The sequence below is a fragment of the Paroedura picta genome, chromosome 13, assembly GCF_049243985.1.
Source record: "Paroedura picta isolate Pp20150507F chromosome 13, Ppicta_v3.0, whole genome shotgun sequence".
Taxonomy (NCBI): domain Eukaryota; kingdom Metazoa; phylum Chordata; class Lepidosauria; order Squamata; family Gekkonidae; genus Paroedura; species Paroedura picta.
Window position 1 is genome coordinate 23,016,563 of NC_135381.1, and position 13,620 is coordinate 23,030,182.

General features: G+C 45.1%; 1 protein-coding gene across 2 annotated transcripts; it reads right to left on the bottom strand.

Moving 5' to 3' along the window:
* Positions 1–1,273: 1,273 nt before the first annotated feature.
* LOC143822612 (uncharacterized) lies at positions 1,274–12,530 on the bottom strand. Of its 2 annotated transcripts, none has more exons than XM_077307955.1 (6): positions 12,348–12,530; positions 7,777–7,893; positions 5,725–5,799; positions 5,092–5,191; positions 4,005–4,135; positions 1,274–2,140 (listed from the first exon to the last, which is right to left on the bottom strand). In XM_077307955.1, exons 1-6 carry the CDS (start codon positions 12,421–12,423, stop codon positions 1,509–1,511), a joined length of 1,131 nt encoding a protein of 376 aa, XP_077164070.1. In that variant the 5' UTR covers positions 12,424–12,530; the 3' UTR covers positions 1,274–1,508. The 2 variants fall into 2 exon arrangements, with proteins under 2 accessions (XP_077164070.1, XP_077164071.1); XM_077307956.1 differs by lacking the exon at positions 12,348–12,530 and adding an exon at positions 8,932–9,061.
* Between the last annotated feature and the right edge of the window lie 1,090 nt (positions 12,531–13,620).

The window sequence follows — 13,620 nt, forward strand, 5'->3', positions numbered from 1 at the left end:
AGACAATAAAAGACGCAGTCAGCTTTTTCATCATTATTTGACAAAATGTGACAAAATGTTCTAAAATGTAGGTGCTGCAGAAGCATTGCAGGCAATGCTTTGACTTCCCTTTTAGTAATGTTTTGGATGTGTTTTTGGCTCCCCCTAATGGCTAAGTTCTGACAATACTTACACAATCCATTTGATAGTCAACCTGTGGTCCTCCAGATGTCCATGGACTACAATTCCCATGAGCCCCTGCCAGCATTTGCTGGCAGGGGCTCATAGGAATTGTAGTCCATGGACATCTGGAGGACCACAGGTTGACTACCCCTGCGGACGCGGGGTGGAGGGGTCGGCTCCTGCCAAGTGTCATACAATTATTACAGACCATTCTGAATGCTCCTTTTTGAGTAGTAGGAAATTCTTTCCCCGGGCACCAGAAAAAACGTCCGGCAATACAGGAAGAATATATCTGCTTGTTTCACAAAACAGATGGCCATTAATCCGCCCTCAGCAAAATTCCTTATTGTCAAAAAAACAGGGAATTTTCATAGGGTTGGAAAGCCAAGAATTCTGCACTGCTATGTGGATGGGACAATCTGTCTACTTATTACATTTCCATCCCACCCTTTCAGCAATGATCCCAGGATGGGTGCCAACCTCCCGATGGGGCCTGGAGATCTCCTGGAATTGCAGTTTCTCTCCTGATTATAGGAATCAGTTCCTCTGGAGTAAATGACTGCTCTGGAGGATGGATTCCAGGCCATTACACCTTGCTGAGGTCCCCCCTCCCCAGACACTTTCCTCCTGTACCCCCAACATCTCTATGCATTTCCCAATCCAGAGTTGGCAACCCTAAATTCAGAAGGGTTACTTGTTTCCCCAGTTCCATTGGATGTATTGTAAAGTTAAGTTCTGGGAGAGCCAGGTTCGAATCCCCACTCTGCCACAGAAGTTGGCCGGATGATCTTGGGGATGGAGGACTTGGGGGGGGGGTGAAGATAAAAGTGGAAGGAAGGACAGAAAAGTGGGAGATCAGCGAAGCTGGTGGTTTTCTACACCTCTCCTTTGAAGTTGGCCACCCAGAGACAGTGTTCAAGCTGGCATGAGACCACCCAGGTCTCTTTAACCACCGCAAAACAACTGATCTCTGCTTCATTTGATAGGCGTGGGCACAAACACCTCCCAAAAGATGGTGCTGAGGAATGTCCCTAGCCACCATTCTCCTTGAAGGAGGCCCCATTATTGCAACAAAACAGAAGGACAGGTGACATTTTGAACCTTGGTGTTTATAAGTGCGTTTCATTTTTGTATTTAATCTCACCACAAGGGAGAAGTGCAGCCTTCCCCTTAAGAAGCACAGGAAATGCTCCGGGAGGATGTCTCTCCACTGCTGTCAAGCCAAACAGACAACGAGGATTGTGAGTCATCTGCACACCAAGCCAGCTGTCATCTGTCCACTGGGGATGGCACCATCACATTCCCTTCCTCCACCGAGTTCCAGTTGGGCTCGCAGCGTCTCCCACCTAGTCAGAGTCATCGTCTTCATTCTGTGATTTTCTGTGTGAGCTTTTCTTATTCTTTGCATCTTCTCCTTTCTGCTTTTTCTTGGAGGCTTTCCCTTCCCATTTCTCCTTTACATGCTTCTTTACCTTCTTGTGAACCTTCCCGTGGACTTCCTTAATCTTACCAAGGTTCTTTTTTATCGCCTTTTTGTTGGCGACCTTCTTAATTTTGCCAACGTGCTTTTGAATAGCCTTCGATTTTGCTACCTTCTTAATTTTGCCAACATGCTTTTGAATAGCCTTCGACTTTGCTACCTTCTTAATTTTACCTACGTGCTTTTGAACAGCCTTCGATTTTGCTGCTTTCTTAATTTTACCAACATGCTTTTGAATCACCTTTGATTTTGCCACCTTCTTAAGTTTACCCACATGCTTCTGGACAGCTTTTGATTTAGCTGCCTTCTTAATCTTTCCAAGACCCTTCTGTACTGCCTTGTGTTCTGCTATTTTCTTCATCTTTCCCAGTTTCTTTTTAATTGCATACTTCTTCCCTTTCTTCTCTTTCTTTCCTTTTCCTTTCATAGCAGGATATTTCTCCTCTTCTTCCTGCTCATCTTCTTCCTCTTCCCAATCTTTTTCATCAAGCTCCTTGTCTAGGATAGAACAGCCATATATTAGCAAGATAAGCTCTACCTGCTTTTCACAATTTCGAGACTGCCCTTGACTGGGGGGGGGGGTGCTACTTTTGACCAAGCCTACCCTTATGCTGAGTCATCTGGGATCTTGGGTCTCAACCATGCTAACCTCTGGCAGGGCCCTCTTAACAGCATTACAGGCCCCTGGGCAAAACAGTGCACTGAGATCCTACTGACACAACCACCCACAGGAATAAAAACACAGCTTTGATCAAACTAAACCTAGATTTATCAGAACCTCAGACAGAATCAATGTTTAAACATTAAAAAATATATTTACTGTAAAGATTAATCAACACAAACGTTTGGACAATAACATGAGTCTTGAAGTTGAAAAACAAAGAATTTAGCATATAAATGATACTTAGTTGGTAACATATCATGAACTATCAATACATTCATAGATTGGTAAAGGTAAAAGTATCCCCTGTGCAAGTACCGAGTCATGTCCGACCCTTGGGGTGACGCCCTCTAGAGTTTCTTGGCAGACTCAATACGGGGTGGTTTGCCAGTGCCTTCCCCAGTCATTACCGTTTACCCCCCAGCAAGCTGGGTACTCATTTTATCAACCTTGGAAGGATGGAAGGCTGAGTCAACCTTGAGCCAGCGGCTGGGATTGAACTCCCAGCCTCATGGGTAGAGCTTCAGACTGCATGTCTGCTGCCTTACCACTCCCCGCCACAAGAGGCTCTTCTTCATAGATTAGTATGGAGTCCCTATTCTCGTGGGGCACCCAGGCAAGTGCCAGCATGCCCAGGCATTAAGATAACCCTGACCCCAGGAGCCAGAAATGTGCAAAACAGTGAGAGGTCTCACACTCTACCACATATTGTTACCAACACACCAAACCACATCTAGAATACCACTAACCCATCCTAAGCAAAATTAGCTAGGAAGACGGTTTTTGCCCTTCCAGGTCATCACTAGACTGAAGGCTGATGGTGAATTATGTTAAAACTTGTGAAGAAACTGGCACTTGTAGAGAAACAAACATAAAAGTATGCAAGTGTTCTTTCATAGAAATTAAACCAAAATTGACCAAAGGCGTGAAGATCCATTGTCCATTTTTTTTTTCTTACCGTTATCGGCATAAAATTGCAAGGCATAAAATGAAAATTTCAAACAGTTTCAGATGTAAAATCTATCATAAAAGATTTTCATTTAAAATTGCCAGTAAAAACTTTGCTACTTTTATAATAGTTGCTATGTCCCTCACATTTAGTATCGTTTTAATCCAGTGTTTCTCGTTGACACAGCTGAATTTCAATTTGTGTGTGTGTGTCCATGATTGTATATAATTTTTTTCTTGGGGTTTCTCAGTTCAGTTCTGCCTCCTGTCCCACCATACTGAACTTGCTCTTTTTTGCTGCTCCAGACAGGCAAAAACTGTATCTCATCTACCCCACAAGGCTGTTGTGTAGATGGCGTCCCCCCCTGGCCAAGCTGCTTGCCCTGCTGCGACCCCTGTGAAAGGGTTGTTCGACCCCCAAAGGGGTCCTGACCCCCAGGTTGAGAATCACTGTTCTAACTGTTGCTTTAGGATGCTTAGGGCTAATCCTGCATTGAGCAGGGGGTTGGACTAGATGGCCTGTATGGCCCCTTCCAACTCTATGATTCTGTGATTCTGTGAACTAGAATTACATCCTGTTGACCTTAAAGGTACCACTGAACTTGAAAATTGTTCTGTTACTTCAGGCCAACAGAGCTACCCATCTGAATCTGCTCTTTGCCAATTCTTGCTTTTAATCAACTCACCAGTCTGATTTCTTTTTAGTTGAGCAAAACATGATAACCCACAATTGCATATTGTCAACAATGCTACCTTTCAAGTTGTCTTGCTGTTGTTTTTTCCGGGCCGCCTCCTTTTCTTTCTGTATTTGTCGCAGAAAGTAATTTTTCTTGGCGTATTTCTTGATCTTCGGGCCAAGCGCTTTCAGCATACTCTTTTTGGAACTGTAAGAGGAAGCAGTTCAGTCAAAGGAAGTACCAGCACCAGGAAATGCCTTTTTAGCAAGTCACTCCTCTTGTGCATTCTATGGGCTAGATACTCTGACCTGGATAGTTCAGTCTTTTCAGAGCTCAGAAGCTAAGCAGAGTCAATCTTGGCTAGTATTTGGTTGCCAGATCTCCAAAGAACATGAGGGCCATGAAATGGAGGCAAGCAATGCCTCTCAAAACAACCTCTCAATGTCTCTTGCCAGACTGCCAAACAATCCAAGGATCTGGCTACTCTACACAGTCCATAAGCTAAATAAGGGGTAGAAGTCATCACGCACCAGAGAAAGATGTGGAAGAAATGATGGGTGACATTCCCTTCATTTATTCTGAAACTACTGGTGTTTTTGTGAGCATCCCACATTTACAAGTGCTTCATGGGAATTGCAGAGGCTGTTTACCAAGAGTGCATGTGTGTGTACATACCCACAGGTCCTTGCCCATCTCACCATTCCCTCTTTCTCCCCAAGAGTTATGGTTGTGCAAAGGGGAAGTCATCTGTTGCAGGGGACAGCTCTTCCAGTGGAGGGAAGGACGTGGGGCCTATTTTTCCTGGACATGCTGTTCTTCTTTTGGTCTTCCCTAGTGTGATCGCCTGCTAGGATTGATGGGAGCGACTGCAACTCGGTAAGAACAGAGCATGCACCAACAGTCACTACTGATTGGCTGCTACTATGATGGTGAAAGCCACCAACTGGGTTGATGAAAACAGAATCAAATATGAAGAGTTTGAAATGCCAAAGGAATGGTCAGTGATACCCATGGGATGCTTGCAAGCAGCTAAAGCTTTGCTTTGGAGAACATAACTTTGCAGGATACCAGCAGCACTCTGAGAAGCGCCCCTGTGGAGCTGTGAATTCTCATTGCCTCCCCAACACGTTTCCAGGAATAGGACACTCATTGCTGAGACTTACTTCAGGACACACCACAATATCAATCCAATCAGAAGAGCGAAACTGAAGGCTATCGAGCCTTCGACCACAATCTTTGCCAGGGCAGGCCGATGTGGGATCACTGTATTAAGAAGGAAAAAACTCAGTCAGAGACCTAGGTTGGTTATGCACAACAGGAAACCTCACAAAAAGTCTGAAAAAAAAAGACATTTGCTTTTTTTTGCTTCTGCATGGGTTTTGCCACAGAAAACCCATCAGAGTACTGTAGTGAGGAGGGAGTTTCACAAGCAACTCCACTATGGACTGGATGCTGCAGTTTTCCCCTTCCTCAGTTTCCTGCTTTCCTTACCCTGAAACAGCATGGAAGGGGGAAGGAAGTAGACAAGCAGTCCCTTTTCCCTTTCTTTTCTTCCTGGGGATTTTTCTTCCTAAGTAGTAGAATCATGCCTCCTTTATGCTTCCTGAGAAAGTAACTTGTTTTCCTTTTCTGCCACATCCCCACTAGTGACCACAACTAGATGGACATGGTATTTCCAAAGTACCTGAGAAAAAGGCCATACTTGATCCTTGCTCCTTCCTGACACCAAGGCTATTAATGGGGAGATGTCCCTCAACCAACTATCCCATCTTTCAATACAGTCCATGTTCTCATACCTTTGTTCCAGTCGATGGCTCTCTTGAAGCGAGCATGTGATTGAGCATGGCTGGCTGTGTGGGGTATGCTTCTGACTTCCCCAGAAAGGACAGTTTAAAATGGCACAAAACAAAGATCAAGAAATCAGTCATTTGACAGTTAGTTATTGCAATCCTATAGCAGTGCATTAGCGTTCAATGAACTGTAGGGATGTACAGTGATGTTGATTGAGTCACCCTCACAAAAGAAGTCAGTAGCTCACATGAGGCTAATATGTCATTGGGACATCTGTCAGGCTTGGGGTATTTTAATGGTCTCACCTAATAGGCAGAAAGTATATTCTAGTCAACTAGTATACAACAGGAGTGTTATGGCCAATGAAAATCAGGAAGCCTGTGGAATAATTGTTTGTGTGTTGCTCAGACCAACTCTCCTACTGTGCCCAACATGAATGCCGTTCCTCTCTTTTAAAATTATTCCAAAATGGAACAATGCCACAGTTCAGGAAAGTACTTTAAGAAAGGGCCACAGAACATGGGTCCCACCATGATAGGAACAAAAGCCCACATTGTTTATTGTAGGGATTTTACTGCATTATTTTCTATTTTGTTGGTAAACCAACTTTTGCACTGTTTATGGTATGTGTTAAGAGCCTTTTGTGGCGCAGAGTGGTAAGGCAGCAGACATGCAGTCTGAAAACTCTGCCCATGAGGATGGGAGCTCAAGGTTGACTCAGCCTTCCATCCTTCCAAGGTCGGTAAAATGAGTACCCAGCTTGCTGGGGGGGTAAATGGTAATGACTGGAGAAGGCACTGGCAAACCACCCTGTATTGAGTCTGCCATGAAAACGCTGGAGGGCGTCACCCCAAGGGTCAGACAGGACCTGGTGCCTGCACAGGGGATACCTTTACCTTTACCTTTTTATGGTATGTGTTGGCATTGCAACCAGCAAGTTGGTGAAGTAACTTGCTAAGCTGTTTGAGCAGTTACACTGTACCATGTGCTCCCTAGTGACAACTAATGAGAACATGCTCTGCGGATTCCTTTTTTTTAAGGTGGGCTCCCATCGACTTCCTTCTTCTTCAGGAAGTGCATCTCAGTGTGTGCTTTGCAGAAGCAAGGTGCAAGGCACCACTGAGCTCAACTCTCTTCATCAGATGATATCGTCTCAGGACCAAGCCAGTCCAAAAGTCCCAGCAGTAGGCCTCACTGTTTTTCATGACTGCAGATCTAGTTTTGCAACCAGTCTCATTGCCCTTTATTTTTATGTCATTATTTTAATTTTTTGTAATTCCTCTAGTCTCAGTAACCAAATCAGACAGCAAGTAAAGCAAGCAAGTAACAAAATAAAAAACACAACCAAATTATTTTTTACTGTAGGTGTCATTTGCTCCATATGGAAAAGCCATGTACATGGCTGAGAAGAAGGGAGGTTTGCTAATATGAGTGCCATTGGCTCAGATGACTTTAAAAGGGAATTCCACATTCAGCAGCAGTTTACCTCTGTCTTTTACTTCTGCACCCAAAGAATAAAAAAACGTGGAAGTAGCAGTGGCTACATCTTCAAGAGAGAACTGGATAAACATGGAGCAGAGATTCATATAGATAGAAGATTATTCCTGTGGCAGTTATATACTTGGGGGCAGTGGTGGGGGCACCTTTGGTGTTCTGGCCCCACTGGGACACCTCATGATGGCACCTGGGTTTTGGTCGCTGTGTGACACTGGCTTCTGTTATGCTCCTGCCTAGTCAGTGGGCCTCCCAGAGGTTTATGGCTCATCACTGTTGGAAACACGATTCCACCTGACATGGGCATCCTGACTAAGTCTTAGTTTCTTATAATTCCAGCAACATAGAGACTAGAGCAGAGAGACCCACTGCTGCCCATCCTAACATTGCCAGTTTAATATTAGGCAACCATAAAAACTTTTAACAACAGATAATATAATCCGAATCCTTAAGACTCTCCCCACTAAGTTAGTCAGAAATAACAACCAGAAGGTTTTTTTTTAAATGTTCAAAGTTCAAAGTCTTTGAAAGCCCAGCAACCCATGGGCCACAATGCCTCTTACCCATGCAGTCCTCAGGAGACTGAGAAGTGATCCGATTGTTTTTGGTTGCTGAATTGGCTTCTGGAGCTGGTGGGCTGAAGGCAACATGCTGGACTTCTTTGTAGATTTTGATAGGAGCTAAAGTATTGGGGGAGGGGGAAAGGTTACCACTGAAAATCAAACAGTAGAACGTGAAGCATAATTCAAAATGTAAGAAGAAAGATTCATAGGAGAAAACTATGAGAAAAACGGGAATGGGAATTACTGCCATTACCTAGAGATGGTGATAGCCCAGAGCCTGGTCAGGGCAATTTGGAATCATTTGCCTAGTGTGCAGCACCCAAACAGAGTGACCACTAGACTGGAAAACCTTTTAATAATTTTATTCAACTGCAGAAGAACAAAATGACACAGGGGGGTTGTCCCCAAAAAGTCTGTGTGTCGAACAAAGGATTACATGAGATTTTATAATATTCCATTCAAGGCAGGGAAAGATGATGCTTTTCAGGTCAAACCAATAACCTGGGGTCTCCACCCCTTGCACATCCCACAGGACCACCCCATTGCCCTTATGCTAAGTCACCGGAAAAAGGTTACAAAAGGTAATTTCCCATTCTTTCTCAATCCTCTGGTAATATAAACAATGGCATGATATAAACAACTGTCTCTGGCCTTGAGAATAGAACATATCAGCCTTGGTAACATTCCAAAATACAATCAAGAACAGGAATAAGTTTTCTGGGCCTTCTTTTACAAAACAGTTTGGTACACTAAGCTTTTCTTTACAGAACAATAATAAAAAAAATATTATTTCACTCTCCTATACATCAATGGGGGGGCAAGTGTCAGTTTAGTCCTTCTTCTACTCACCACCCTTCTCATCAACTCACAACCAATTTATGGGTTTTTTGAGCCAAGAGACATTCAAAGGAGTTTTGTCACTGCCTGCCTCTGGGTACAGACTCTGGTATTCCTCAGGTATGTGGGCCCCAGACTGCATAAGGCCTTAAAGATCAATACCAAAACTTTGGACCTGATCTGATATACAACTGGAAACCAGTGCAGCTGCCCAATAGCTTAAAATTATCCATATCCCATACAGTTTCTGCACCACAAACACATCATTGTGGCAGACATGATATTTCATAAGAAGTCATTGATATGCACAGGACTTACCTACATATCTACAGACAGGAGTGAGTGAGGGGCTGCCTATGGAGCAGCACATGGAAGGGGCTATCTCATTGCCAGCCCAGCCAAAGCTGGCCTCTGCGAAACTGGAAATGATGTCACACCATATGTCACAGAGTGGGTGGGGTCAGTTGCTTCCTGAAAAGTATGACATGGGCCTCCAAGAGGTGGGTGGTATGAGGCAGGAGGCCTGCATGAGAAGGCAGCACTGGTTCCCAGGCTTTAGTGTCTTGTGCACCACCAATCACCCTGCCAAAGAACATGGGTCCCACCATGATAGGAACAAAAGCCCACATATATATTTTTATAGACACTCCATTATTATATTGATGAATTGCAGTAATTTTAAGGGCATAAACAATGGCAGGAGCTCCATGGATAATCCCTGGGAGGCAGAGTTGTCAGGAACCAGAATGCCAAAGGCACTGGCTGATGAGCAAGGGGAATGGGGGAACTGGGGAAAACAACACTGAGTGTTGTTAGGACTATCCTAGGGGGATAATCCATGGCACCAGGGAAAGTCTGCAGGAGATGTGACTGTACAGTTGAAGGCAGACATGGGGATTCAGGAAAAGTGAATTATTAGTCTTATGCAAACCCTGCTCCACACCTGGATAACTTCTGCATGCCAATGGACATAGAAGCATAACTACTGTATATGGGGAAACAACTGTCTTTTTAAACTTGGTAACAGCAGGAGAGTGGAGAAACAGTAAAGTTAACCCCAAGAGGAGGTTGCAAACTCAGAAGCTCATCAGGGTGGGACCCCCCCACCCCATGTCAAGTAGGTAAGAGATGGCCACCTGCCCAATGAGAGCTACAGAAGGGGAGGTGATGAAGTCAAACTCCTGTGGTGCACTAGCTGGTGGCGGTCATGTGGGAGCTGAGGGGCCAATCAGGGGTCGTGTGGGGGCTGAGGGGCCAATCAGGGCTGTACCATCTGTAGCCCACAAAGATGTCAACGATATAGCGAGTGACATCATAGTCTTCATCCTGCCTCTTTTGGACTTTGGTGGAAGAATTGTAGGATGGAACTCTGAATATTAGTATTCATGCTAAAAAGGGAATGCTGGGGGGGGGGGTGAAGGGTTCACTTGTTACATTAGACAAGCAAAAAGGAGACTGTGTTTAAATTATATTAGGCAACTGAAGGACTGCAAGAGACTTGTTGGTCTGTTGTCCCATTCACAGAATACTTTTCTCCCCAGAGGCTCGCCCACCAACCTAGTAGCAAAAATGTCACATTTATTATATTTTTTTAGTCCCCAAGAAGAGGGCCTTTGTTGTTATGACTGAGCTGAAAGAGCAGGGATCTTTGCCAATACTGTCAACAGATGTTTTTCAGCTAATCTCCCCTCCTGCTGAGAAATATTTGTCTGCTATCAGTAACACAGCATGTAGCTTGATCTCATTGGGTTTGCAGCATTGTGACATCATCATGTTTTCTAGCATCCTCAACTGGCCGTGAAGGAGGCAAGGGATACTAGCTACAAAAAACAACAAGACAACAGCAAAGAAGACAAACATTGTGGAATATTGCTGCCTTTCTCCTCCAAGATACTATTCTTCACCTTCTGAAAACCGGGACAGGCAAACATTCATCAAAGTCCCAGGAGGGGCCACGTCTCTGTCACAGAACACATGTATTGAATGAATGTGCCAGGTTCAGTTCACCCTCCCCCCCGCCAACCATATCTTTTGTTTAAAGGACCCTGGGTTGCAGGTATAGCTCAAGGCTTTCGACAGTTATTGTGAATCAGAGTGGACAATACAGGGCTAGATGAATGTGCTGACAGTAGATACAAATGGGTAGCCGTGTTGGTCTGAATAAATCTTTGTTGGTCTTAAAGGTGCTACTGGACTCTGATTTTATTGTTCTGACAGTAGACAGCAACTTCTATCTCCTATGGGCTTAATAAGCCCCCCCCCATTTTATTGTGTTTCTAGGACCGTAAAAGGACCGTAAAAGCAAGATAGGTTACATTTGGCTTGGTGGGTCAGCCTGCTTCAGATGGTCTCAGTCCAGTAGCACTTTTAAGACCAACAAAGATTTATTCAAGGCATGAGCTTTCGAGTGCAAGCACCTTCAACATTTCTCTCCCCTCCCCTCTCCCAAACATGGCTACTAAACAGAACAGTGTTGATCAGAACTATAGGGGAAGTCTGAGAAAGACCCAGCAAGACCCAGGGCTGGATTTGAGAAGATCTTGGCCAAAGCACCCCCAGGGGATCCACTTGACCGGCAAGCACTTGGTCAGCTAATTCCAACTTGCTGGTGGTCCCCGACCACAGAAAAATGTGTTTGGCCTCATTCTAGCCAGCAGATACCCATGCCTGAAATTCTGAAGGGCCTGTAAAATGGCACGCTTCCATCAGGCATCATGCTGGTTGAGGCTAAGGGCTGCACCTTTACCAGCTGAATGGGCCCCACTCCAGGCATCTAGACCTGGTTGAAAACCGGAGTGCCATCTGTATGATCCCACTCTCACTGGAGGGGGTGAGGGTGAGTGGAGGGAATGACGGAGTGTGCTCTTTGTTAAATGACTTTAAATTGATAGATTCCAGCATTTTAATGGTTATATTTATTATATACAGTTTTTTTTTAACTGTTGTAAGCCTCCCTGAGAGCCTCTTGTGGCGCAGAGTGGTAAGGCAGCTGTCTGAAAGCTCTGCCCATGAGGCTGGGAGTTCAATCCCAGCAGCCGACTCAAGGTTGACTCAGCCTTCCATCCTTCCGAGGTCGGTAAAATGAGTACCCAGCTTGCTGGGGAAGGCACTGGCAAACCACCCCGTATTGAGTCTGCCATGAAAACGTTAGAGGGCGTCACCCCAAGGGTCAGACATGACTCGGTGCTTGCACAGGGGATACCTTTACTTTACCTTTAAGCCTCCCTGAGACAATTTTTGTAGAGGGGAGGCATAGAAGCCCAACAAATAAATATAAGTAAATAAATGAATGTTTGCAGTAATTATAGTCTATGAGAATTTTAGACTCTGCTGGATTGAGCACATGCTAATCCATTCCATACTCTGGTTTCTCTTCAGATCGCAAATCCATTCCAAAATTTATGATGGAATGGAAGGACAAAAAGGAAATACTGGAAGCAAGTTTTAAGTTAGTTGTTAATGACTCTGCAGAGAAGGGACCTCTTTATTTGAAGCATCTGTCCAAGCCTGTGCTGCCTCTTCACTTCCATGTCTAAATACAGCAGCTGAGTCTTGCAAACCAGGAATTCATCTTCAATGTTCACTGGTGCCCAGGCAAAGTGACAAAAGGCAGGATCTTTGGGGAGAATTAGCCCTTTTCTGGACTGGAGGGCTGACAAACCACCAACTTCCCCCTTGCCAGAGGCTGGGTATGACACATCACCAAACTAAGCACACAATGGGTTTCAGCTCACCTGAGTGTGCCCCTCTGGGGTAATATGAGAATTCTACAGAAAGGACGGTGAGAAAGGAGGCTATGAGCTGGTTCATGGTTGAAATCCCCTGAGTTCTTGGTGGCTGAACACGAAGCCAAGGAACCGAGAAATGCAGAGATAACTGTTCCAGTTTTGAAGCTATATTTTCCTGTGAAGTTTGCAATGCTTTCAATCACGGCTTTGCTCTCCCACTCCAGCCGTCTGTTACGTCACAGTGAACAAATGCTTTGCCAACCTCATTCTAGAACACTTACAGGAGTGTGCGGGTCAGAAGGATCCCCTGCCATGGAAATCACGGCTAGAGGTGGAAACATCCCTTTCTCAATGGGAAGACTGTGGGTTATCCAACAAACGTACCGGTTTCACACTTGTTTTCCTTTCACTACATATGCTGGCCTCATTCCGCCCTAACATCTGCATTTTGACATACATATTTCCTTCACTATGTCCCCCCACTCCAATTTAACCCGAACAGAATTAAACCTTATCAACTAAACTTTATTCCTGATTGGTCTTTGAATGTGTTAAACATGTTAAATATCTTTCTTATGCTGTACACTAAATGGGGGGCTGGGGTACTTACCCCCAAGCAGTTGTTGAAGAAGCGGCAGGGCGGGTGGGAGAAGGACGCATGGCCTGCTGGGGAGGGAGGGAGGGACAGGGAGCACAGAGGGCCCCTATTGGGGGGGGCTCAGGGTGGGGCGGAGCCGCCTTAAAAGTGCCTGGGCCGAGCGGGGCCAATGGGAGGACCATGAGGGCCAGGGCAAAGCGGGCGAGGGTGAGGTGGGCCTCAACTGTCCCTACAGAGCCTGGGGGACCAAGCCCCATGAGCAAAGGCTAAGGGACTTGGGAATGTTCACCCCAGAGAAGAGGAGGTTGAAAGGGGTCATGATTGCTGTCTTTAAGTATTTGAAAGGTTGGGGCAGGGAAAAGTTCCTGATAGCACTAGAGGATACAGTAATGGGTTTAAACCATATCAGGAAATAAATGTTCACAGTCAGAGTAGTTCAGCAGTGGAATCAGCTGCCTAAGGAGGTGGTGAGCTCCCCCTCACTGGACAGGCACTTATCCTGGATGCTTTGGGCTGACCCTGCATTGAGCAGGAGGCTGGACTAGATAGCCTGTATGGACCCTTCCAACTCTATGATTCTAGATCCTTTAACAATTGTAACATTTTAATCGTGACAAGTAATGACAGAGTTACTTTTAACTCTTTGTACCTGCTTGAGGGATTATTTTAGACAGTTCTCAG

Excerpts from the sequence above, each read along its gene's own strand:
- LOC143822612 (XM_077307955.1), bottom strand. The coding sequence starts at position 12,423 with ATGAACCAGCTCATAGCCTCCTTTCTCACCGTCCTTTCTGTAGAATTC. Across the intron at positions 7,894-12,347 it reads CCCCAGAGGGGCACACTCAG|CTCCTATCAAAATCTACAAA; the intron begins GTGAGCTGAAAC and ends CCAATACTTTAG. Across the intron at positions 5,800-7,776 it reads GTCTCCTGAGGACTGCATGG|TCAGAAGCATACCCCACACA; the intron begins GTAAGAGGCATT and ends TTTCTGGGGAAG.